This window comes from Myotis lucifugus, unplaced genomic scaffold (genome assembly GCF_000147115.1).
Source record: "Myotis lucifugus unplaced genomic scaffold, Myoluc2.0 scaffold_1140, whole genome shotgun sequence".
Classification (NCBI taxonomy): domain Eukaryota; kingdom Metazoa; phylum Chordata; class Mammalia; order Chiroptera; family Vespertilionidae; genus Myotis; species Myotis lucifugus.
In genome coordinates, this window is record NW_005872188.1 from 11440 (window position 1) to 34336 (window position 22897).

Sequence of the window (22897 nt, forward strand, 5' to 3'; positions counted from 1 at the left end):
CGAGGGGCAGCACGGATCGGGGAGGGTGATAGAGGGCAGTTGACAGTCAAAATTTAAAGTTTTTGGAGATGGATTATTTGGGTGGAAATGAGGGAGAGGGAGGATGGAGGATGATTCTGGGTTTTGGCTTGTATCACTGATGGGTGCTGGCACCCTCTACGGACCCAGGCATGTGGGACAGGACTGTGGTTACTGCCTGCTCTGTACCATGTTCTGTGCGAAGCACTTTCATGAATCGTCTGCCTTGATCCTCCCTGCGGTGGCATGAGTCCGCCTGTTACCACTGTTTCACAGATGAGGAAATGCGCCTCAGAGAAGGTCAGTGACAAGTCTAAGGTTGCATCTGAACGACCTCAAAGTCTGTGCCTGTGGGCCAGCCCCTGAACCATCCCCTTCCCCCTGTGTGCTCTCGTCTGGGATACATGTGTGCAAAAGGAACGCGTGGAGTGCCCGAGACAGGATTGAGGGGATTGTATGTGCCAACTGAAGGCCTGGACTTACTTTTTTTTTTTTTAATATATTTTATTGATTTTTTACAGAGAGGAAGGGAGAGGGATAGAGAGTTAGAAACATCGATGAAGAGAAACATCGATCAGCTGCCTCTTGCACACCCCCTACTGGGGATGTGCCCGCAACCAAGGTACATGCCCTTGACCGGAATCGAACCCAGGACCCTTCAGTCCGCAGGCCAACGCTTTATCCACTGAGTCATACCAGCCAGGGCAAGGCCTGGACTTTTGTCACTTCTGCTCTGAGGGAGGCCCAGAGCTAGACTTGGTTTGTTGGACACTCAGACACAATACTAGGCTGTGGGAAGCATGAGGCAGCCATGACCACCAGGGAAGCCAGTGCTCACTTGCCCAGGGCAATTCCGCTCAATGGAAGCCCATCTCAGGCAGGGAAGCAAGCGACCGCCCCTGGCCCCAGAGCTGTCCTTGACACGGCTGTGGAGTGCACCCTGTGCACCGACTTCATGTCACAGCTGGCTCATACTCTCACTGGATCTTTAAAATACTACCAGCTTCATTTTCTTTTTTGGAACCTGGGAATAAAGACCAAGCCCGTAGGGGAAGAGGCTCATTATTCTCTTACTGATTGGAGATTTAGTAACGGAGCAGTTATGTATTACTTGAACTGGAGCATGTTATGTTTTTGCTGGCCTGGATTCCCCAGCCAGAGACACGACACAACTGAGAGATGGTGGGATCTGACCGCAGGTTCCACCCGTGATGGCAGGCAGCCTGAAAACAGGGCTGTGCGTGGGCGAGGAGGGTGTGCCTGGTCGTACCACCCCCAACCCCTCCAAAGCACCCCACAGGGCAAAGGGAGGAGGGAGCATTCGGGAGGTGCCACTCATCCACACCCTCCCCCGCTCCCCTCCTTCCAGCGTGGGAGCTGACCACCAGCCTCTTGCGGGCATCTGGCCCCCACCACCTCTGTCCCCAGGCCAAGTGGTCTGTATGCTGTGGTCTGTGGGTAGCAGACAGCACACAGCTCTGGGCACCCTCTCCTGGTCTCTTTCTCTGTTCCCCACCAGCATGGATGTGTAATCAATCAGACAATATTTACTGAGGGCATGTGCACACCCGTCCTTCGAGCCCGGCTTAACCATCACTCTGGCAGTGCAGCGGGCAGCCACTCAGCCTAGGCAGGCTGACCTGGGACCGAGCGTTGGGCGCTTCACTGGGGACGCATGAGGCCTGGGCCCTGCCTGCCCCGCACTGTGCCATGCGGCCCATGGGCACTCGGCAGGTGACGGTCACAAGAATCAGTAAATTGGAAGGCGAGTAGGATTCAGATGGGGAGGTGGGGTGGGGTGAGGCCAGGACAAACGACAGGCTGAGAATGGCAAGCACTGGATCCCCACAGCTGATTGGAAGTGAGGCCTTGTGGGCAGCAGTGGGGACAGGCCAGCGAGGGCAGCGGTGAGTGCGGAGGCACCAAGCCGAGGCCCAGGTCCCGGGGCCCAGTGCCATCCAGCAGGACTTCCTGCGATGGTAGAAATGTTCTATTTCTGTGCCATTCGATGTGACGTGTGGCTATTGAGCACTTGAAATATGGTCAGTGTGACCGAGGAGCTGGGCTTTTCCTTTTATCTAGTTTCAATTAATTTTGATTTAGATAGCCACATGTGGCTGGGGGCGACCACACGAGCTGGTACAGGTCTGGAGGAGAATCACGCAGGGTTTCGGAGCAGGGCGCGAGGGCGTCGCTGATAGGAATAACTGGCAGTTATTGAAAGCGTATAACGTGCTGGTCGCTCTTCGTGTGAATCTCGGTGAACCCCCAAGACAACCCTAGGGCACAGATACGATCCCATTTCACAGAGGAGAACATCTGAGGCTTAAGAGGCTTTGCGTAGCTTGCCCACGGGCCCACCCGGGCCTGCCTCACTCCGAAGCCTGCGCCCGAGCACCAAGCTGCAGTGCTTGGAACAGGCTCAGGGCAGAGTTTTTGGACAGCAGAGTCGGTGACAGGGCAGGATGGCATGAGGGGGAGACCTCGGGAGGACAGGGGCTCGGAGCGATCCAGGTGAGATAGATGACGATGGGGCCCGGTGTGCAGAGGCAAAAGAGGGGGCACAGTCCTGGGCAGGGGCTGAGTGTGGAAGCCCTGACTCCAATGTGATGCTATCTGGAGTGAGGCCTTTGGGAGGCGATTGGGGTTGGATGAGGCCGTGAGGGTGGGCACCGTGGTGGGATCCGTGCTGTATACCCAGAGGAGCCCAGAGCTCTCTCTTCACCATGTGAGGGCACAGCGAGAAGGAAGGGGGCACATAGAAAGGGCCCTTTCCGAGTACCCGGCCTGCTGGCACCCCGGTCTGGGAGTTCCGGCCCAGAACCGTGACACGTGTGTCTGCTGTGTAAGCCACCCCGTCTAGGATTTGTTTTGTGATAGCAGCCTGAGCTGACCGCGACAGGGGCAGAGGCCGCAACCCCCCACCTTTGCTGAATGTGTGGGGTGGGGCGGCCACAGCGTGGGAGGGAGGCTGTGGGGACGCCCATGGAGTGTTGCCGGGGAGGCTGCTGGGCCTGGGCTCCCTGTCCGCCCGGGAAAGAGCGGCCGCCCTCCCCGCCAGAGGAATATCGAGGAGGGCGGAGCCAGACTCCCAGAACCAGCGCCGTGGAGCCGATGAGCATATGCGGCTGCACACTCATCCCCAGCACAGCCTGTGCCAGGTCATTCCGTGTCACCTCTACCCATTCATTCATTTGAGAATCATCAGCCACACCCCCAGGCACGTGAGCCGGCTCCTTGGAGAGCCCTGGGCACCAGCTTGACACTGGGCAGGGGAGGGCGTTACCCAGCTCTCCTAGGTCCCGGAGCCTGATTGTGCCTACGTAGCAGTGGGACCTCCGGCGGCCTTTACCATCTCAGAGCCTCCGTGTCTTCAGCTGCATCATGGAGAGCCTGCCTCCCCCTCCCTCATACGTTGTTGCTTGGCACACGCAATTGCTCAGGAAACGGTAGCGACCCGTCTCGTGTTCTCTCCTTATTCCCGGCACCGTTGTCTCAGGGGGAGGGGCAGGGCACTGTGCTTGGAGGGCGACTGGCATCGCACCCTATAAGCATGTAGAACACTCACCAGGAGCATCTCAGCCCTTGAAGGGCCACACTCCTTTTCACACGTGCACCGTTTGTTTATCCCGGGTGGTGGGAATTAGAAGGAAAACAGCCAACCGGCGTCAGCACCTCCTTCCTCTCCCTTTACCCCTGGGGGAGAGGCCTGTGTGCATTTCCACCTGGTGGGTTCACGGGGGGCCTGTCCTAGAGGTAGAAGGGCGGGGGGTGAGATTGGGAGGGATATCGAGAGGCAGTCCTAGTGGCGAAGAGGGGATTTCAGATCAGGTCATGGGTGGTGGGCCAGGGCTCCCGGGGGCGGGCTGCCAGACCCAGGCCTGACACAAAAGTGGCCAGGCCCTTCCTCTCCAAGGGACCCTGGAGCTCAGAGGGAGAGCAGCATAGAAGTGAGCATCCAGACAGGGACCCTCCCCAAGCCCGGGACCTTCACGAGAGCTGGGAAGGGGCCCGCTGTGACGGGGATGGACTTTCTTGCCAGCCCAGAGAGCTGGGAGCCGGGAGGTTACCTTTTATTTGGAGAAACAGGAGGAAAGTGACAGTTCTCATTGGACGGTATTGGATGGTAGCCAATGCATACCCTCCGCCCCAAGAACGTGTCGGCTTCCCTTCCACCGACAGCTGGCTCCCCCTCCTGCAGCTCGGGCTCAGCTGCCCGATCAGGCGGGGACGACAGGCTCTGGGAAGCCAAGTTGGTGACATTTTCCTCTGTGTGGAGAGGGGTGTGCTTCTTGCTCAGTTGGCAGCCTGCAGGAAAGGCCAGGCGGTAGATCCAGCCTTCCCTCAGTGCTGGGGCAGGTAGGGGGGCCAGAGAGAGCCCCCAGCCTGCAGGGCCGTGGCAGAAACATTGAGTAGCCCCGTGCGCCACTGCTCAGAGGAGGGCCTGCTGTCACCGAGGCAGACTGTACCGTTAGCCGGGAACGGGTCTCAGCCCCACCAGGTCCCCTGCCTCCCGGGGCATGTCACCCGGCCTTTCCCACCACCGTGTTGCCGTGCATTTCGGGGAAGCAAAATATGTATTAAGTTCTGAGCTTAAGCAGCAGAGAAGGTCAGCCACTGCAGGAACGAGGTTCTGGCTACTTACGTGTCTGGAGAAATTACATAACGGCTCCAGAGCCAGACCTGAGTCCGCTACTTGCTGGGTGAACTTGGCAAATTCTCAACCTACTTCTAGCCCCCGATGCCTCACCGGTGAGACGGGCCTGATGCTTAGGGAGTAGGGTGCCTGGGCTCGTTCCGTGAAGGGACCGGGCACGAAGTAAGTCGCTGGTCCTTCTCACGGCAGCATCTTCTCACGCCCGTGACTTTTTTTGCGTGCTTATACACAAATGCGTTTTTCTTTGTTGCATAACATCCTCTGCCGCCCACCTTTCCGGGGAGGGACGCAGCCTGCTGTGCCCGGGCCATCTCGTATTCTGCTGCCTGTGCTTGGCTCTTCCATTCGCACCGGGTGTTTGGGCGGCTTCCAGTTCCCCGCTGCGGAACATGATGCAGCTGTGAATGCCGGGCAGCTTATTTGTGATGTGCTCCTAACAGAGTGTGATTGTGGGGGTGAATCTGTGCCGTGGAGATTCATGGGTGGGCAGGTCCGTGGTGCCCCAGGGCCACCGGTGCCCTTTGGGTGATTTGCCCTTCTGGCCTGAAGCCACCGCCATCCCTCAGAATACGGCCGAGGGCTCCTCGGCGATGGCTTCCCCAGCCCCCCCCCGCCCCCCCCCGCCCCCCCCCGCTGAGGAGGAAGCCGCTCAAGTGTTGACCTCCCCGTGTCCTCTCTCTTATAGAAAGTCTGCACCAAGTGTGGGATCGAGGCCTGCCCTGGCCAGAAGCGGCCCCTGTGGCTGTGTAAGATCTGCAGTGAGCAGAGAGAGGTAGGGTGCCCAGGGCAACGGGCGGGGGGCCCTGGGGCCGGGTCTGAGCCCATCCCACCGGGGGAAGTTCATGGTTGGTCACGGGGAGGGGCTTCTCTGGAGGTCAAGGAGGACCTCCTGGGGGTGACCAGGGAGGAGGGTGGGGGTCACCTGCTGGCTGGCCCATTTTCACAGCGTGGAGGTGGCGGTGGGCCCTGGTTCTGCTATGCCTGGGGCCCCTGGCTTCGGTGGAAGCCCTCACACTGGGTGTAGGTTGCGTGGCATGGGGGGGGGGCGGGGGGCACCTATTATTATAGCAATAGTAACGTCCACCCCAGGTTGAACATTTATTATGAGCCTGGCACTGCGCTGTATGAATCCATTAAATCCTTTCACGATGAATGAGGGTGTGTCAGCATCCCCTTCCGCTGATGGGAAATGGAGGCTCGGGAGGTGGGCACTCAGCTGGCTCCTGTGGGAGCCGGAAGGAAGTGCAGCCAGGTCCGCTGTGGTGATGCCACCCACAAGCCCTTCCGGTGCAGAGGTTCTGTCCTTCTAGTTCTTCCCCATTTAGGAGAAGAAATGGAAGCTCAGTGGGGCCGTCACAGGTGTGGGGCTCGAACCTGCATCTCCTAACCCCAGACCCCAGGCTTTCCTCCCTGTACCGGGATCGGAAGTGGGGCCACACCGGAGCGGGACATTGGCAGGAGCTTCCGGGGAGGGGCACGGGACGGGGGTGGTGGGAGCAGAATGCGCCTGGCAGCGGGAGCGCGCCCTCGGTCACCACATGTGGATCCCTTTCCTTGCGTGGCACTTGGTATGTGCTCTCACTCTGAGGGCCCATGAGAGGCCTTCAGTTTGGGAAATTCTCAGCCAGGCTGTCCTTGAACACTGCTGCCCCTGCCGTTCTGTGTCTCCCCTTCTGCGAGCCCCTCAGCCCGTCCTCCGCGGCCCCCGCTGCCCTTGTTTATTGCTTTATCTTCCTGCACACATTGATCAGTCCTGTCTTCAGGCCACTAAGTCTCTGGGACTGTCTCCCAGCTGTTGGTGTTGCTGGTTCTGTCTCTTCGCGTCGGCTTTCCCCGGGTGCGTTGGGGTTTGGGTTTGTGTGCTCATCTCGAAGGGGAGTCCGTGTCCCCCTCTTGGTCTCCCTGCTCATCACCTCCACCCAGGTCCTGGGGGGCCCAGGGCAGAGCCAGGCCTCTCGGGCTAGTGATGAGCTGTGTCCATGGTGACCAGGGGACTATTCCCAGGGCCAGTCATCAAAGCCTCAGGCAGCCTGGCCAGGCCCCGGCTGTGTGGGTGCCGCTTCCAGCTCCCCTCCGTGTTCGTAGTCTTAGGTGAGCTCTAGTTAGGGGGTGCAGGGGGGAGCTCTGCTTCTTCAGCCTCTTTTCCCAGATGGGAAATCCCGTCACTAGCCCCCATTTTCAGTGGCTCTGGCTCTGGTCCCCCACTTCCCGTGGTCCCTGTGCCCTAGAAGACCAAGCTCCCGGTTGCCTCCACCGGCCGAAGGGCCCAGAACTCCACGGGCTGGGCCTTCAGCTCCTCCAAATAGGAAACATTTGGAGTTTCTCGTCCATCAAGATGAACATCTTGTTTTTGAGCGCAGATAGGTGTGCTTGCTGTGTTTAGAACATGCTCCTCGGAACAGGGAAGGTACTCAACACGTGAACTAACATTCCGCCTTGCCTGGAGGTCCCTGATTCCTCATCCCGACTCGGAGATGATAATCTCTGTTTCTTAGAGACGCTGTAAGAATTCAGCCAGGCCCTGACCGGTTTGGCTCAGCGGATAGAGCGTGGGCCTGCGGACTCACGGGTCCTGGGTTCGATTCCAGTCAAGGGCATGTACCTTGGTTGCGGGCACATCCCCAGTGGGGAGTGTGCAGGAGGCAGCTGATTGATGTTTCTCTCTCATCGATGTTTCTAACTCTCTATCCCTCTCCCTTCCTCTCTGTAAAAAAATCAATAAAATATATATTTTTTTAAAAAGAATTCAGCCAGGTCCTTAGATGTACAAAGTGATGTACAAAGTGATTGATGTGCAAAGCGTACATGTCCGGCCTGGCACAGGTACTCTGCAAGCATCAGAGGCCTCCCTCTCTCCCAGCCAGAAGCGCCCCCTTTGAACGGGAGGTCCTCCTGGAAGTCTCCCCTAAGACACAGCTCTCTGGGAAAGAGGACATTCCTTAAAACGGCATCTTGTGGGAGACACCTCCGCAGGACGAAATGGCAGTCACGGCTGAGCTGTTAGAGGACAGAGATGAAGGAGCTGTCACAGAAAAGAAGGTGGATGAAAGGCAAGACGGATGTCGCCAGCGTAATAGCTTAGTGGACGGCTGCAAAGGCGGCCGGCCCTGCCGGTCCCCACCTCCAGCTGCCCTGGCATCCCTGAGAGTCAGGCCCGGGATAGCACGTGCGGGGCCCACCACCGGCCCGTCCTAATCGCCGGAGCACCGCGGCGCCCGGACATCTGAAATAGCTTAGGACGAATTTCCTTATCTTGCTGAGGCAACGCATATGAAGCTGTGCATCACACTATCACTTCGTCCTTGAATTTCCAGAGGCGAATAAAACTCAGCGAGATGAAGAACACGAGCGACGTCCCGTCTCTGCAGTGCCAGGCCCACTGTGGGCACTCGGTGTGCGCGTCCCGCGTGCGGGCGCCCTTGGGTACCGGCCCAGGTGCCGCCTTTTCCTGCCAACGTTTGGGATGGGAGAGTGACAGGGTAATTGGTTTGCTAATGCCTTTTTAAAAAATTTTGCTTAGAAAGAGATCTAATCACAACAAAGAGATAGCTAAATAGAAAGAGCATTTAAAATGTCATTTGAAGTGCCGCTTACAGCTGGTTCTGAATCCGTGATAAGCCCGAGGAGCTCCGTCCTGCGGGGGAAGCGCGTCCTGACGGGGGAACGTGAATGGTCTGATGGAGACTCTTGCACCAACGCTCTTATCTTTCCTTCGGATGCTTCGCTCCCATCATCTCTGGCTGAGCTTTTAAACACTGTTTTTCTGGAGTGAGATGAGCGCTGGTTACACGTCCCTGGGCTTGTCAGGTGGGCGTTGCTGCCCGTTTGGTGCACGTCCGTGGTGCGAGCAGGGGGGAGGGGGGAGGGGGGGGACTGACAGTCTAATGCAGGGGTCCTCAAACTTTTTAAACAGGGGGCCAGTTTTCACTGTCCCTCAGACCGTTGGAGGCTGGACTATAGTTTAAAAAAAACTATGAACAAATTCCTATGCACACTGCACATCTTATTTTGAAGTAAAAATACAAAACAGGAACAAATACAATATTTGTATTTGCATGTGGCCGCGGGCCGTAGTTTGAGGACCCTTGGTAATGCATGTGTCCATTCGGGCACTCAGCACATGCTTATTGAGCATCTTCTATGGACCGGGCCAAACAGCTCTTCTCATGGGAGGGAGGCCACAAACACAGTAGAGTCAATGCCGCCCACCATGTCGCAGGTGGTGATAAAGTGCCAGGGGAGGGGGGAGGGTGCTGGGACAGTGGGGGTGGCTGTTATTCGATACGGGGGAGGCGGGGGAGGGCTTCCTGGTCCAATGGCATTTGAGCAGAGCTCTGAAGCACACTGTGTGGCTGTAGGGATGGGAGCATGCCAGGCGAGGGGTAGTGAGTGCAAAGGCCCCGGGGCAGGTGGGTGCTCGGTGATTGGGGGACTGGCGGGGAGACCGGCGCGGCTGGCGTTCGTCAGGGTCGGGAGAGGAGGTGGGAGACGTGGCAGGGGTTGGATCCTGCCGGCCATGGTAGGACTTTGGCTTTTACTCTGAGTGGAATGGGGAGCCTCTGAGGGTCGGGAGTGGAGGAGAGACGTGACCTGAGTCCCTCCCCCCGCCCCCCATCTTTTCAGAGGATGCTCTGGCTGCTGCGTTGAGAGTAAATTGTAGACTATAATGATGTCAGAGTCAGTAATGACATTTTATCTTTCTTATTTAATATTACCCCCGATATTTATGTGCTTGACTGTTAGTTTGTGACCCTTAGAAGTTTTCATTTTTCTAAAATATCATATACGTTTTACTCTTTTCTGATTATACAATTAATATGGCTCATCATTGACATTCACAGTGTGTAAGAAAACATTAAGTAATACACACCCAAATATCCGTCATCTTATCATCTAATCACTGTTAACATTTTGGCATATTTACTTCTGACCGTCTGTGTAGTTTTTCTTTCTATTGCTGAACCCATGTTTTAAAATTAACATATATCATAAATAGTTCTCAGCGTAAACAATAGCTCTTTGTAAACATTCTGTCACGTGGACATTCTGCCCATGTAAGACACCTAAGTATTTCCTTCCCGCTCTTATTAGTAACTGCAATGTACCAGTATGTGTGGGTGCATAGCTTCTTGACCACACTTTACATTTTGTCCTCAGAATGGATTCTTAGAAGGGAAAAATGAACATCGCTGTTTATATGCCCTCTTTTCTTAGACCCTTGAGTTATTACTGTTGATTTATCTCATAATTAGCTGGTCTGTAACTTTAATCTTTTTAATAGGAGCCCTCGATGTGTATTTTCTGAGTCTTTTGCTATACGGTAGCTGTTGCCTTTATACAAAGAAGATAACTTGATTGATAATATAATTGATCATAATCTTTCCCACTCAGAATTCTCTGGATTTGCCCCTGTTGTCTATCCACCTCATGTGAAAAGAGCCACCATGAGGGAAAGGCAGCAAATGGAACAACTAGGAGCACCGGTACCCAGGGAACTAGAGATGATGGTGAAACTGTGAGAGAGAAAGAGAGAGAGAGAGAGAGAGAGAGAGAGAGAGAGAGAGAGAGAGAGAGAGAGAGAAATAAGGCTTTTAAATTAATTAAAAGAGATAGAGGAGTAGAAACAAATTCAACAAATAGGACCTTTGAAAAAAGTGAGCAAATTTGAAAAAGAAACAAATGAACCATTTTCATTTCTGAAAATGACTGTTGTTAATGAATTTTAAAACTCAATTGAGTAAATTTTAGAGCAATAAACCTTGTCATTCCCATGAACAGCCACAGATATTTCCCTTTCATTTGCTTCTTATTGATTTTTTTAAATTTTTTATTGATTTCAAAGAGAAAGGGAGAGAGAGAGAGAAACATCAATGATGAGAGAGACTCATTGATCGGCTGCCTCCTGCACGCCCCCCACTGGGGATTAAGCCCACAACCCAGGCATGTGCCCTTGACTAGAATCGAACCCGGGACCCTTTGGTCCCCAGGCCAACGCTCTATCCACTGAGCCAAACTGGCTAGGGCATCTTATTGATGGTTTTATGTTTGATCCCTGGTTGGCACTCCCAACAGCCTGGAGTACCTGGTCCCTGATTGCCTCTCCACCGGAGGCCATGGCCGTGATGTGTGTGTGACCACACCAAGCTACGCTCTTTACCTAATTAGCCGCTTGCCTTTTTTCAACTTGCTGCTCCTGTAAGCATTCATTTCCCCAACTCCCCGCCCCACCTCACCTGCATTCCTCCTGTGAATACTGGTAGATGCAGGCTTTAGGCACTTTCCTGGTTTCCCTGCTGGTAAATTAAGACACTCTGAGATGCGGTCAAGATTTAAAGAAACGGAACAGGGAAGGAAGCCGTCCTCGGGGGCTGGTTAAAGGGCACAGCAGGCTCACCTGAGGAGCCCCAAGAAGGGCCCGTGGCCCGGATGACAGTTCCGAGGGTGCAGGTGGGCAGCAAGTCAGTGAAGCCTTCGATGCCGAAGCTGAGAGAAAGAGAAGGCAGGGTGACAGGGCCCAAGGCACAACCTAAAGTTGTTTTCAAGGCAAGAACAGAGACATGGGGAGAAGTCCGAGGCCAGACCTATGCCTTTATTTCCCCTTTAAATAACCCTGCACAGCCCTAGCCGGTTTGGCTCAGTGGATAGAGCTGTTGGCCCTCGGACTGAAGGGTCCTGGGTTCGATTCTGGTCAAGGGCACATACTTCCGGTTGTAGGCTCCATCCCCAGCTCTGGTCGGGGCGCATGTGGGAGACAACCAATCGATGTGTTCCTCTCACATTGATGTTTCTCACTCTCTGTCTCTCCCCCTCCCCTCCACTCTCTTAAAAATCAATGGGAAAATATCCTCGGGTGAGAATTAACAAAAAAAAATTAATTAATTAAATAAACACACACACACACACACACACACACACACACACGGTGAGCAAAAGTAGGTTTACAGTGCCCTGGCCTGTGTGCTCAATGGTTAGAGCATCTGCCTGCACACTGAAGATTCTTGGGTTCGATTCCCAGTCAAAGGCATGTACCTGGGTTTCAGGTTCACTCCTTCCACCCACCCCCACCCCCATTAGGGGCACAACCAGTCCTCTCTCTCTCTCTTTCTCTCTCTCTCTCTCTCCCTCTCTCCCTTCTCCCTCTCCCTTCCTCCCTTGTACAATCTCTAGAAAACAATGGAAAAAAATATGCTCATGAAGATTAACCAAAAAATAAATAAAAGTAGGTTTACAGTTATGAGTACATGAATGAAACAGAGTTTATTCTTGTGTTATTATTTATTAATTATTGTTATTTTCCATACAAACAACTGTAAGTCTACTTTTGCCCCAGTGTGTGTGTGTGTGTGTGTGTGTGTGTGTGTGTGTGTATATATATATATATATATATATATGGAAATCGACATTTTTATCTGGATATGCCTTTTTATCTGGCTATGCCTAGGTCATTTTCATGGGTTTTTGTATAGAACAAACATATTTGGCTCTTTGATTCAGGAAAGCTGTTCAATTATGTTTTCGCTTATTACTTTGTTCCCAACAATCTCATTTCTTCAGAGTACTTTTAATTTGAAAATCACATTTCCATTCTGTCTTCTGTATTCATCATCTTCTGCCCAATTTCCCTCCTTTAATTTTCCCCTCCCTTCTGAAAAATCTTGAAGCTTCTCCCCCACATCACTGATTCCTTGTTTTTTTTGTTAGCGCCTGACTGCGGGTTCCTGTTTGTCTTGCGCATGCGCACATGCATTTATGTGCCTTCAGGAGCCGTGAGCTCCACACCCAGGGTTTACCCGGGGCGGCACCCACCCCCGCACAGCCCCTTCCTCTGCCCAGGGTTATACCTGTGGAGCTCTGTCCACAGGAGGCCCCTGTGACGCCCCCGTGACCTGGCCCCCCGGCCACTGGAACTAGGGGACATGGAAATCTGCAGCTCCTGGTTCGCCTGTTTGCTTGGCTCTTCCCGCCTCTCCTGCCCTCCCCCGCCCGAGCTTTCCCGAAAGTAATATACCTGCCCAGGTGCAGCCCCTCGGCCCAGCCCCTTCCCACTCCTGCCTGGTTCTTTTCCTCTCCCTTGTTTATCCCCAGGAGTAAGACAGGGCTGGAGGCCCGGCCGGTGTGGCTCCGTGGTTGAGTGTTGACCCATGAACCAAGAGGTCACTGGTTCCATTCCCAGTCGGGGCACATGCCTGGGTTGCAGGCTCGATCCCCAGTAGGGGGCATGCAGGAGGCAGCCGATCGATGGTTCTCTCATCATTGATGTTTCTATCTCTCTCCCTAAAAAAAAAAAAAAAAAAAAAAACATTAAAAAAAAAAAGACAGGGTTGGAGGAGGAAGGACAAACTCCTATGTGGTACCAGAAACCCACAGGTGTGCTATGCCAGGAAGGCTGGCGAGGAGGGGCTCAGACCCTGCCCCCTGCCCCCTGCCGGGCGGGCAAGGCCCAGGTGGGCAGCGACCCCTTCCATGCAGCCCACTCGCCTTGTGGAGGCGAGCCTGGCTGGAGGCTGACGTCAGATCCCTCCGGTGCTGGTGTCCTCGTGCCCTTTCCTCTCCAGCTCTCACGGCTGCAGGTTGGGAGGCACTGCGTCAGGGGCTTCTAAACAGCCGGAAACTCATTTCACTTGCTGGTTAGCCTCTAATCCCATTCATTTAACACAACAAAGTGACTCATTCAAAGTTAGACTGTAATCAGTGGAAAAGTTAATTGGAATCTAATTTCCCCAGGATTCTGGAGAGCATTCCTCCAGCCTCTAAAAGGTGTCTTTGGAGTAAGAAGGCTTCTCCGAGGATGCAGGCATTCTCTGGGGGGGAGGAGGGAGAGCTAGAAAGGGGTGAAGGCCAACTTGTAAGTCATTGAAAGCTGATTAACTCTTCTCTGTTCAGCATGGGCTCGGCCTTCCAGATTCATTCCTGATCTAACTCAGCGAGGCCGAGGCGGAGGGGGCGGGGGCAGGCCTAGCTGCACCAACAATGGCTGTGCTTCCCGCAGTGCTTTGCATATCAAAGGGGCTCAGGAAATGTTTGTTGATTGAAAGAGACATTTTCAAAAAAAAGTAAAGCTGGTTCTGTGCTCAGATCTCTTCAGAATCTTTTCCCCGCGGGTGCTTTTGATTCCGCTGAGGTCTCCTCGCGGCGGGCCCGGGGTGGGGTCCCCCATTGCCCTTTGCTGCGAGGTCTGTATTCCTGCCTCCTGGCCCCTCTCTCCCCCTTGTTGATTGACTGTGAGAGGAATTTGTGAAGTAGGGAAGTGGCTTTCTGTGGGTCTTTAAATCCTCTCCAAGCTGCCCAGCCTGGAGGGTGACCCGTAGCCCAGTTAGGGCCCCTGGGGAGTCCGCCTTGGCTCAGGCCTGCAGGAGGCCCAGGAAGCGGGGCACCCTCCCTACCAGCCAGCACGGGGGGCGGGGTGGGGTGGCAGCCGTGCCAGCAGAACCCACCGTGCTTGTGGCACCTGCCTCTCCGGCGGGCAGCCTGGGCTCCTTGCACGCTGCCATCTGTTCCCACGCTGGTTTTCTCCTGGTCTTGCTGTTACTTGCAGTTTGGATTTTAGCTGCAAACAGCTTTGCCAGAGGGCCCCCTCCGGAGGCCCGCGAGCACAGTCAGGAGTGGGTGGTTGGTGCACGGTGGGCGGGCGGGTGGCTGCCCGAGCTCCTCGCCATCTGCGTCTAGCTCGTTCTGGGCGGTTGTTGCGGCGTCCCTGGGGGACCCGGATGGTCACACTTCCTCGGTGTGTTGGTCACCTCCCACACGCCACGGCTCTACCAAGCAGACCCACTGTCAGCGCAGGCTCCCACGCATGTGGAAGTGGCAGGAGGAATAGGCTCCTGGCGCCAACCAGTCCCCCTTCCTCCCGTGGCGGGCAGAGCAGTCTCCCACCCCCGCCCTGCCCCTGTTTGGGGTACCTACGTGAGCCTGTGTCTGTTCATCGGAGAAAGAACTTTCCTCTCTGAGATGCTGTCCAATCCGAGAGGGAACGGACTTTCTCACCACTGGGCGCCAGCCCATGGAGCCAACTGTCCTCCCATGCCCGCCAGAAGGGCCGACTAGCATTGAGTCGTGGACATGAACTGAGCACCCTCTGTGGGCCAGGAAGTGAATATCTGCTTTACCCTCACAGGAGCCCAGGGGGGTACTCAGTATTGCCCCCATGTGACAGATGGGGAAACTGAGGCTTAGAGAAAGGTCACCTGCCCAAAGACACCAGACAATAATTGATGGAGCCAAAGGTTGAAGCTAGGTGTGTTTGCCTCCAAAACTCCTTTTGACAACTCTTTCTATGCATTCATTCATTCATCCATCCATGCATTCATTTATTCTTCATTCAGATAATTGTCATTGCGTGTTTGCTATGTGCTAGGCACTGGTTAGGCCCTTGGGAAATGCAGTGAACAAAACAGCCACATATCTCTGCCTTGAGTTTACATTCTCGCAGGGTCTGGGGAAAGAGAGAGGAACAGACAATAAACATAAGCAAACTACTAGACGAGCAAAGCGTATAGTATGTTGGGTGCTGAATGGGAAGAAGACAGAGGAGAACAGGCAGAGGGAGCGGGAGTGTTGGGTGCGGGAAGGAGGGGAGAGCGGCTGCAGTGTTACACGTAAACCGATGACCACAGCGCACCCGTGAGGACGGCTAATATTTAACAAGCAGACAATAATAAGTGTTGGCGAGGATGTGGAGAAATCTGAGCCCTGGTGCTTTGCTGGTGGGCACGTAAAGTAGTGCAGCCACAGTGGAAAACGGTGTGGCATTTCCTCCGAAAAGGGATGACCTAGCAATTCTACTTCCGGGTGGATACTCTGAAGAATTGACAACCGGGGCTGACACAGATCTACTTGCATCCCCATCTTCACGGCAGCATTATTCACAGTGTCCAAACGGTGGAAGCAGCCCAAGCGACTCCTGTTGGGCAACTGGATAAACCAAATGTTCAGCCTTAAAAAGGAAGGGAACTCTGACACCTGCTACAACACGGAAGAGCATGGAGGACATTGTGCTCCGTGGATAAGCCAGTCACAAGAAGGACCAATACTGGGTGATCCCACCTCTCGGAGGTGCCCAGAGGAGCACATTCTTAGAGACGGGCGATAGAGTGGTGATTGCCAGGGGCCGGGTGGGAGCGTGGGGAGTCGCTGTTTAATGGGCACCGTTTCCGTTTGGAAAGATGAAAACAGGCGGGAGACGGGCGGTGGGGGCCGTAGCACATCCCTGTGCAGGTACTTAGAGCTCCTGGACTGTCTACGAAAATGGTTCGCAGGCGGAATGTTGTGTTATGTACATTTACCACAATTTTAAAAAGGGGGATACTGCCTGCCCGGCGTGGCTCAGTGGTTGGGCATCAATCAGCCTGTGAACCAGGAGGTCACGGTTGGATCCCCGGGCAGGGCACATGCCCAGGTTGAGGGCTCGATAGGTAGGGGCCGATCAGTGATTCTTTCTCATCATTGATGTTTCTCTCTCTCTCTCTCTCTCTCTCTCTCTCTCTCTCTCTCTCTCTCTCTCCTTCTCCCTTCCTCTCTGAAATCAATAAAAATATATTTTAGCCGAAACTGGTTTGGCTCAGTGGATAGAGCGTCGGCCTGCGGACTGAAAGGTCCCAGGTTCGATTCCAGTCGGGGGCATGTACCTGGGTTGCGGGCGCATCCCCAGTAGGAGATGTGCAGGAGGCAGCTGATCGATGTTTCTAACTCTCTATCTCTCTCCCTTCCTGTCTGTAAAAAATCAATAAAATAAAATTAAATTAAATTAAAATATATAGATATATATTTTAATATAAATTTAAAAATTTTCTTTAATGGGAAAAGGTGAGCCGTTCCCTGATGGAGGAGTAGTGGAGAGGCCAGTGGCTCCGGGGATGGAGCAGCCCGGGATGGGAACACACCACGCCGTGTGAGGCTCCCCACTTCCCACGCGTGGGGACCCGGGGTCCCCTGAGCAGGCGTGGGAAGGGCTGGTTGGTCCCAGGAGGCTCTTTGGCCTTGGGGAGAAAACATCAGGGGCGAGGGGTCCTGACCTGAATGAAGCCCTCGGCCCATCAGGAACGTGCCCTCAGCTCCTAGCGTTTGGCTCCCTCACACCCCTGCCCGCCCCCTGACTCGGCCGTCCGGGTGCCCAGCGGTCCGTGGGCTGGGAGCCCTGTGGTCTGCGTGACCAACCTTGAGAACAGCAAGGTGTGTTGCGGCTTCACTGTCCCTGTTGGTGTGACAGCGTCCTGACACCACCGCCCAGCTCTCCCTCTGCACCCCCACCCCCCACACACTCCCTATTGGGCCTCCACAGCCTGCTTTCCCTGCTAGGAGACCCTGCTGTTCGTGCCTCTGGGGAGGTGGGCGGAAAGCTGGGGAGAAAACATCTGCATTTGGTTGTTTTCTTGCATTAACTTAAATAAAATTTTGCATCAGCCGAGTTTCCTGCTCGTTTTCCAGATGCCCAGTGACAGTGGACGGCACGGTTTTGCCCTCCCCCTAGCCGGCTGTCTCGGAGCTGGAGCCTGGGGAGTAGAGTGTGGCTCCGTCCTTCTGGACGTAGTTAAGCCCCTAGGTGGTGCCCAGCCCTGGAAAGCCCACCCATCCCCCCTCCTAAGGAAATAGCTCAGGAAGTTGGCACATCCACAGGGACAGGGAAGCCAGCCACGCCTTGTTATTCTCAAGGTTGGAACCAGAAAGCCCCGCTGAGAAAAAAGGAAGCAGAAGAAAACTGGTCTTTATTGGAAACATCCCCTAGTGCGGGGTGGGGCTGGGCTCTGTGTCCCCCTTTTCCAGCCCAATGGCAGCTCTGGGACGTATGTGACCAGGCCCAGGTGGCACGGCAGAGCGGAGATTTGACCCAGGCTGTCTGACAGGCTCTTGCTGCGAAGCTGGTAACCACTGCCCTCGGGAAAGGATTTGGCTGTTTTCTTGCATTAATTTGAATGCAAGAAATTCCTTTTCCAGGGCGGCCTGTAGGCTGGAAGAAGGTGGGACAGACGGACGGATGGAGGTGGCCCTTCAGCCTGTCTCCCGTCAGTTGCCAAAGTAGTGCCAGCTCTCCGGGTGACTCCTGGGCCCCTGCCCCCCCTTCTCCTTGCCCCGATGTAAGTTGTTACCTCCCCGCCTGGGCTAAGGCACCCGCACCTGGAGCCCAGCCTGGCCCTGACCGTTATCTCGTGGCGACTCTGAACCTGGCTTTGGGTCCTGGCACCTGATGGTTGCCCCCTTGGCCCACGAACTTTGCCTGCTGCTGCCAACCCTGTGGGGAGCTGTGTCGTCACGGGCCAGCTCCTGGCGCTCCCTGTTTGCCAACTAAATCAGAGGCCCGTTCCGTCGGGGGCCCGCCTGGTTCATCTCCACATTTGCTGGCACCGCAAGAGCGTCAGCTCCCGTGCATGGTGCTCCTCCTTGCGCCCACTCCGAGCTGCCCCCTAGAGAATCTCCCCGGGAGACAAGGCCAGGATTGCACGTGCATCGGTTCTTATCATCACAGAAGCAACCCAATCAGAAACAACCCCAATGTCCTTTCGTGGTGGGATGGATAGATGAATTGTGGCTACAAGATAATACACGGCAGTGAACAAGGAACTGCAGCTGAACTCACCAAAGGGTGGATTAAAAATACATTAAAAATACCTGAATTAAAAAGGGGAAAAAAAACCAAGTCACCAAAGAATACAGAATGATTCAAAAGGATGATGTTCAGAAACAGGTGATAATTTATTTAGAAATGCACGCATACGTGGCCTTTTAAAATAGAAAGAAAAACATGGGATTGCTTATACAAAATTCTGGGGTGGGGGGACAATTCTGGATGGTGTCTCCCTCACGAAGGCAGGAGGGCTCGCAGGGGCTTCTCAGAGTGGGTAATATTTAACTCATTGATGAGTTCACAGGTGTTGGCTTGAATATGGTTCTCTGAGGTGTACTGTTTCATACACTTTCGCATGCATGCTAGATTTCACAGGCACACGCCCAAAAGATGCCAGGAGACCACTAAAATCCGACCCAGAAAAGCTTGCATCAGTGAAGCTTTTGCAAAAAGCTTTGAAATCCCCCAGAAAAACCTTTGAAATCCCCCAGAATGAAGGGGAGGGTGGGGGGAAAAAAAACCAAAGAGCTGCAAACAGTCAGGGAGACGGTGATGAATCTGGAAGAGAGAGAAAGTAATGGAACCTCAGAAGTGTAGGTTTTCCCCAAGAAGGAACCAGAGCGGTTGGGAATGAAGCAGTGGTCAGATCCATCACGGAGCAAAGCATCTCCGAATTGAGAGTGTCCTGGCCGGGCCGCTAGCCCCGAAATGGTTTCCCGTTGGCTCTGGAATGCGTTGCTGAGACTGTGTTTAAACATAGGATGTTTGTTGTTCTGGGAATTGAATCAAAATCACAGAGCTTTTCTGAAAAGACCTGGCCGGGTATAATTGGCCTGTCCAATGTTCCGATCCAGCCCTATTCATTTCCTGTGCGCGCCCACTCCAGCTGGGAGCGGGGGCCGGCCTCGCAGCCAAACATCGCCGAGCACGTCTGCCCTCCCAGACATGTGCCGGAGCAGGGACGATCGTTAAATATTTGGGATTCAAAGGGATGATTCCATGCTGCATGCAAATGAGGTGTGAGGGGAGGCGTCCATGCAGTGTCGACAAAGCCAGAGATGAAGAGCCCTCAGCCCGCACCATCTGTGGGACCTGCCGGACTGTTCTGAACAAAGGGAGAAGATGGCATGTGGGCAGAGGGCTGTAGGTCATGCCAGGAGGGGTGGCGCCCCCGGGCACAGGCCCTGGGCGTGGGCAATGAGGAGGGGCTGAGGCCAAGGTGGGAGGCTGGCCAGCGCATTCGAGGCTCTCCCTGACCCCGGGCACACAGCCCGCAGCCCCGGAGGGCCTGCAGGTGCTGCTCAGTGGTCATGGGGCAGAAGCCGCGCAGGATCCAGCCCCTCCACGGGGCGCATGGAGGCCAAGGCGTTCCTTCTGGTTCTGAAGCCGTCTGGCCAAAGCGTTTATTAAACTATCTGTCAAGAAAGCGCCTGCAGGGTGTGTTTCCTCGCTGCGTTTTTTTCCTCTCCACTGTGCTGGCGATTGCCTGCCTCCCAGACTGACCTGCCTGCTTGAAACCCCACTTGAAACGAAGAGGAAATTCGCTCAGGCCCTGGCGAGGGCGCGTCCATCGTGCTGGTGGGCTGAGGGGTTGGAAGAAGAGGCAGAGGGGCGCTCTGTCTTTGCTGGGGCTTCCTTTCCAGCCCAGCTCCTGGCTCTGGCACGCGCCCCTGAGGTTCTCCGTGATATTCATTAAAATGCAAATACCCACATGCTCCCCGGAGGGCCTCACTTGGCTTCCCGCTAACACCTGGATTCCGAGTTAGCAGTTCGGAGGGATTAGTGGAAAGCAGAACCCCTCAGCTGGGAGGGAGCTCTGCCCGCCTGGCCCTGCGCTTCTCAAAGCCCTTGGTGACTCCGGATTGCTCACCGGTGCCCTACACCGCAGACAGGGCCACCAGCCCAGAGCAGAGCTGCCCTGCCAGCGGAGCTCTCAGGGGGTAGAGGACAGGGCCAGGGACGCCAGCCCTTTGTGGGCTTAGGCCAGGGCCACCCATCTACAAGAAGATGTGATCTTTCCTTTCCCAGTTCTTTTTCTTTCACGTATTTTTCTTATTGATTTCAGAGAGGAAGGGAGAGGGAGAGAGAGATAGAAACATCAAGGATGAGAGAGAATCATCCATCAGCTGCCTCCTGCACACACACACCCCCACCCCCCCATTCCCACTGGGGATCAAGCGCGCAACCCAGGCATGTGCCCTGACCGGGAGTTGAACCGTGACCTCCTGGTTCATAGGTCGACACTCAACCACTGAGCCACGCCAGCCGGCCTGAATTCTGTCTTTTAGTTCCTTGCTCACTGAATTTTCTGATGCTATGAGTTCCCCATTCTCGAGGTTATTTTAATTTATTTGTTGGCCAACAGAACTATACTTTTGAGCAATTTTTTTAGGAAGACTGGACGGATGCGTCTCTGTTTCCTGTTTTTGCTGATCCACAGTCCCTTTCTGGGATAAGAATCGCAGCCATATTCGGGTTTACAGGGCAAGTGGCGGCGTCCTCGTGGGCATTTAGGATGGCGGATGCCAGTCTTTCCTGGGCTGCCTCTGTGTGGTTACAGATGCCTGCTTCCTGCCCCACTGACCGGACATACAGGCACATCCACGCCACAGCCACACACACGGGATGAGTTCGAGTCCCCATCCTGCTTGAGTAGGGCAGCAGGTGATCCCGCTGTCTGCCAGAACTCTAAGGTAGGATGGTCCCAATCTGTTTCGAGCAACAGATATATTTCTGGCATAAACTGGAGCTAAAATTGGACGTGTGCGTTCCATTAGCGCACCTGCCTGCCTGGCTCGGTATCAGCTTGTTGTCTTTGGCTGTAATCACGGCTTCTCACACTCAGCTTGTCGCCACGAAACCTTGTCGGAGGCACCGCCCAGCTACCCCTGAGGGCAGCATCCCTTCCAGCCAGCAGCACAGAGGGAAGGACCCTTCCTGTTCTCCAGGGACCCAGCTCTGCTGGGCTCTGTTGCTGGGAAGCCCCGGTTCCCTTTGAAAAACGTCCAGGTTTCTCCCACTGTCAAATTTCTGACTCCTGTTCCAGCCGGCGTGGCTCAGTGGTTGAGTGTCAACCTATGTACCAGGAGGTCACGGTTCGATCCTGTACAGGGCACATGCCCAGGTTGCAGGCTTGATCGCCGGTAGGGGGCGTACAGGAGGCAGTCAATCAGTGATTCTCTCTCATCATTGATTTTTTTTATGTATTTATTTTTTATTGTTAAGAGAGTGAGGGAGAAGGAGAGAGATAGAAACATCAATGATGAGAGAGAACCATTCATCGGCGGCCTCCTGCAGGCCCCCTATTGGGGATGTGTGGGATCGAGCCTGCAACCAGAGCTAGTGTCCTAACCGGAAATCGAACCATGACCGCCTGGATCATAGGTTGATGCTCAACCACTGAGCCACGCCAACCAGGCTCATCATTGATGTTTCAATCTCTCTCTCCCTCTCCCTTCCTCTCTGAAATCAATAAAAATATACTTTAAAAAATTTTTTTAAAGGAACTGCCAAACTGCCATTCTCCCGAGATTTGCTCAATCCTTCGAGCTCTTGCTTTTGAAAATATCTTCAAAAAATTGGCTCGAATATAAACTCTTATAAAACTTTTCTGTAGATTTGGATGTTCTTTTATCAATACAGCTTTTCTCCCTTACGTCACACCCAGATTCAATGTACCAGCCACAGACTGCCCCCAAACCCCGAGCGTCGAACTCCCACGCAGCCCAGGGATTTAATAACATTGACGTCCAATGACTAATCTGTTATCCTTTCATTTTAATCGAAGTAATACGTGCATGTGGTTAAAAAAAAAATCCAGTTGTTCTGAAGAGGTTATGCTGGAGGATGGCGTTCGCATGCCCGGCCCCTCCCTCGCCCACCCCGTCCGTCGTGCACAGACCAAGCGCTGTAGTTCACAGGCGGGGTCCGCCATGACTTTCCTGATTTATCAACTTTAGATGATCTGAAAGGCGAGGAACTGGCTAGCTTGGACTACGCTTCTTCCCCTCTCCTAATTTTTATACTTTTATTATATTTTAGCTCTTTGATTAAATGAGGGCCTGGCCGAGTTCTGGGGTCTGGCCATGCTGCTAGGAGGCCAGCGAGTGCTCTCTCTCTCTCTCTCTCTCTCTCTCTGATGTGTGTGTTCAGGTAACAGGGCAGGGAGGGTCATGCTGCCTCTCTGCCAAGGTGGGTTGACCCATTAAGAGGCTCTTTTTTTTTTTAAATATATATTTTATTGATTTTTTACAGAGAGGAAGAGAGAGGGATAGAGAGCTAGAAACATCGATGAGAGAGAAACATCGATCAGCTGCCAGGTACATGCCCTTGACCAGAATCGAACCTGGGACCCTTCAGTCCGCAGGCCGACGCTCTATCCACTGAGCCAAACTGGTCAGGGCAAGAGGCTCTTTTTAAAGAGACCAAAACATAAGCAAGAAGAGCCCTCTAGAACCGTGGTCAGCAAACCGCGGCTCGCGAGCCACATGCGGCTCTTTGGCCCCTTCAGTGTGGCTCTTCCACAAAAATACCACGTGCGGGAGCGCACATACAGTGCGATTGAAACTTCATGGCCCATGCGCAGAAGTCAGTATTTTGTAGAAAGAGCCGGGTATTTTGTGGAAGAGCTGCACTCAGGGGCCAAAGAGCCGCATGTGGCTCAC

At 54.2% G+C, this 22897-nt stretch overlaps 1 protein-coding gene across 1 annotated transcript in view; it reads left to right on the top strand.

Moving 5' to 3' along the window:
• The first annotated feature begins 242 nt into the window (after window positions 1–242).
• Window positions 243–22897, top strand: part of LOC102433858 (rab effector Noc2-like) — a 51173-nt gene continuing 28518 nt past the window's right edge. Inside the window, exons 1-2 of the mRNA XM_023748091.1 lie at window positions 243–318; window positions 5361–5447. Of these exons, the coding sequence (XP_023603859.1) occupies window positions 265–318; window positions 5361–5447 (141 nt within the window). The 5' untranslated portion in view covers window positions 243–264. The remainder of the gene's footprint in view (window positions 319–5360; window positions 5448–22897) is intronic.